This window comes from Colobus angolensis, unplaced genomic scaffold, assembly GCF_000951035.1.
Source record: "Colobus angolensis palliatus isolate OR3802 unplaced genomic scaffold, Cang.pa_1.0 Scaffold65, whole genome shotgun sequence".
Taxonomy (NCBI): domain Eukaryota; kingdom Metazoa; phylum Chordata; class Mammalia; order Primates; family Cercopithecidae; genus Colobus; species Colobus angolensis.
In genome coordinates this window covers 678,993-682,410 of record NW_012120154.1, presented here as the reverse complement: position 1 = coordinate 682,410, position 3,418 = coordinate 678,993, and the positions used below count along the sequence as shown (strand labels likewise).

The following is a 3,418-nucleotide window of genomic DNA, read 5'->3' as shown; positions in this document are numbered from 1 at the left end:
GAAAAATTATTGAAATGATTAGGGCAAAGTTTCCTAATTCTCTTGCATTCTGTTTCATTTCCCAACATACCGCTGCCCCATCAGATAGCACAGACTAATTTTTTTTTTTTTTTTTTTTTTTTTTTTTTTTTTTGAGACAGGGCTGGAGTGCAGTGATGCAATCACAGCTCACTACAGCCTCTACTTCCTAGGCTCAAGCAATCCTCCCACCTCAGCCTCTCTAGCAAATGGGACTACAGGCACATGTCACCATGCCCGGCTAATTTTTCTGGTGCTTTTGTAGAGACAGGGTTTCAACATGTTGCCCAGGCTGGTTTCAAACTCCTGGATTCAAGCAATTCATCCACCTCAGCCTCCCAAAGTGCTGGGATTACAGGCATGAACTACCACACCCAGCCTGGTAATTTCTTTACAAGCATAATGACAACAGTCAATTCCCTCAACCAGGTGAAACAGCCAAATGGGGAATTTTCTTGGTATTTTTGGAGAAGATTAATTTGCATTGGCTCAGGGACTTTTGCAGAAATTTTCCAAAACAGCAGTACTGTACTTTTTTACTCCATTTGCAGATACAGAGATCAAGCAAAACTGCACCTATAAACAACCCCAATCCACATTTGCTTTGAGCTCTGAAAATATTAACCTACACTGACCTCTCCTGCACCAACTTCAGCAAATCCTAGGTCAAGAGTCTCAACTTTCCAAAACAGCACAGGTGTCTCTAATTTCAGACCTGCTAGTCTCCACCCTGCCTTTGGCTAATCAGTAGCAAGCCCCCCAAAAAAGAAAACTAACTCATATAATTATTTTCTTTCCTTCTCCAGAAAACAAATGAAATAACATGAAACACTACACAATTCTATATCCTCTAAATGGCTATTATAAACAGTTCAAGACACTGAGTCACAATATTATTCACCTAGACTTGAAAAACTGTAATATCAATGAACTTGATATATTTCAATAAAAGAACATACATGAAAATTTATTAAATGTACAATGCCTAACTCCAGCAGGAATTCAATAAAAGTTGGTACCTTTCTTTACTTTCCATTAATTTTTATCACACAGTGTTTCCATGAAACAGTTTATTATCCCAATATAAAAGTAGAACAATAGAAAAAAGATAATTTACTGACTGATCACACAGACCACACCCAGAAAATTCAGACCACTAAATGACAATGAAGGATTCATTTACAGAAGTTAAACTTTAATCTACCATCTCCTCCTCCTTCCTAGACAGCAGTGTCAATTCCAAGGCCACGTTCCTTCTGCTACAGGAAGTGGCTACACTGTTTTTCCCTGCAGCAAGGTACTAAGGTTTCACTTCCTTGTGACTGAGAGAAAGCCAGTCTCAAGAACCTGTGCTAAGTGTAGATGCAGCAAGAGTCCAGACTGACATCAACCCATAGAACCCCACACACAGGTTTACAGAATTCCTGGTTGGGAAGTCCTGTTTTGACTGTCAAGTTTACTTTCCAACTGAGCCAGGTCTCCTGTACCAATGAGCAAGGGGAATCTCAACATACTTTTGGTGACAGAAAACTAGAACTACATGAACTAGCACTAGCCTTTACCTTGACACAAAATATTCTGACAGAAATAGTTTTGCAGTGCTGCGCGAACTGCCATCTATAGCTCTTTTTGCGGGCACCTGACATAAGACAGATATATAAGCCAAAGCTGTATCTGGTGTACGTTTGTTCAGGCCCCGGAGCTTAAGATAGGAACAAAGCATGCTGTGTCAAATCAAACTCTAGTGGTTACAGATGGACAGATCCTGTCGTAAGAAAATTTACAGTTGCCAGTAATGGCCTGGCTACTGTCTAGTCAGGTCCTTTGTTGCATTTAGTCTACCATTCACACAGGCTACTGATTTTTAGAGTGATCAGAATAAGCTAGACTACCATTACCCACCACCCTAAATTGGTTTACATAATGGCTCCAACACAAAAACTTCTGCCCTCAGGGACTGGATTAAAGAGGTAGGAGTATGTGTGGGTGGGTACATGTGTAAATTCATGGTTCCGTTCTAGGACCACCAAACTTTTATATTGGTTATGCTGTTTCTTAGCATTCTCTACATTCTAACGAGATACTAGATGTAGTCCACAACAGTGGATAAACCACAGGACAGACCGTCAAGCGGCATGATGAGTGACACTGAAAAAGATAATGTTTCCCCAGTCAAATCTGATCCATTCTAGGTCAGTATAACTGAAGATACTAACAACCACATTAGGAAAGGAGGGATGGAAGAGTAAATAAATCTGGGACCTACCTTGCTTACAATTCCCACAGACAGATGAAATTCAATTCCATGCCAACCATACCCTCCGATCACTACAACACAAACAGAAAAATAAAAGTTCATGCAATATAAACAGTTCTTCCCATTCCTAAAAGGCATTTGGTTTCAAAGGTAAGAAGCTGTTTCTTACCTCCTTTCAATCCTCTCCATGCCCACAACAGTATTAAGAGTTCTGTCACTGGTAAAAAGGCCCATACAAGTGGAGTTAAATAATAGGTAACACTGATTGAGCACTTCCTATATGCTAGTTACTGTTGCAAGTGCTTAAATATTAAAACTAAATCTCACAACTCTATAAGTGTTTTTATTAACTCATTTTATATCCAAATGACAATTATCCTATATCTCTGAAAATTGCTCTTATTGATGTTAATAAATGCCCTTTTTTTTTTTTTTGTACACAGAGTCTCGCTGTCACCAGGCTGGAGTGCAATGGCGCAATTTCAGCTCACTGCAACCTCCGCCTCCTGGGTTCAAGCGATTTCTCTGCCCACCCTGAATAGGCTGGGACTACAGGTGTGCACCATCACATCCAGCTATTTGTTTGTATTTTAGTAGAGACGGGGTTTCACCACATTGGCCAGGACGGTCTCGATCTCCTGACCTCGTGATCCACCTGCCTCGGCCTCCCAAAGTGCTGGGATTACAGGTGTAAGCCACCACACCCGGCCGAGAAATGCCTTTTAAAGAAACATAGGCAATCTCTACCTCTGTAATTGGGTTATTGTAATGGTTTGTATATGTAAGTGTTCTATATTCATCATTTACTTCTTGAGTCCTCACAATGTGATGAGCACTAATACCAGGTGCTGAAGAGGATTCATTCTCTTCACTTAAGGAGTTGAGAAACTAGCTGGACAGATGAGACAAAACAAAAAACAGTTCAAGAAATGGAAGTTCTTATTATGAGGCATAATACAGCCTCTTTGTGCAATCATTCACAGTAAAAAATCGGTAAGCTCTGGAGAAAAGGAAGGCTTTACATAAGAGATGCTCCAAAACTGGACCTTTAAAAATAAGTTAGATTGGCAAAGAGTGGAGAAAGTCTTTACAGACAAGGAAAAGAGAACAAAGACATGACAATAGAGACAGAATCAGTGGTAT

General features: G+C 40.1%; 1 protein-coding gene across 1 annotated transcript in view; it reads right to left on the bottom strand.

The window, feature by feature from the left end:
* MKL1 (megakaryoblastic leukemia (translocation) 1) overlaps positions 1-2,435 on the bottom strand; it is a 176,770-nt gene extending 174,335 nt beyond the window's left edge. Inside the window, exon 1 of the mRNA XM_011964167.1 lies at positions 2,285-2,435. Coding sequence (XP_011819557.1) covers positions 2,285-2,413 — 129 coding nt within the window. The 5' untranslated portion in view covers positions 2,414-2,435. The remainder of the gene's footprint in view (positions 1-2,284) is intronic.
* Positions 2,436-3,418: the final 983 nt, after the last annotated feature.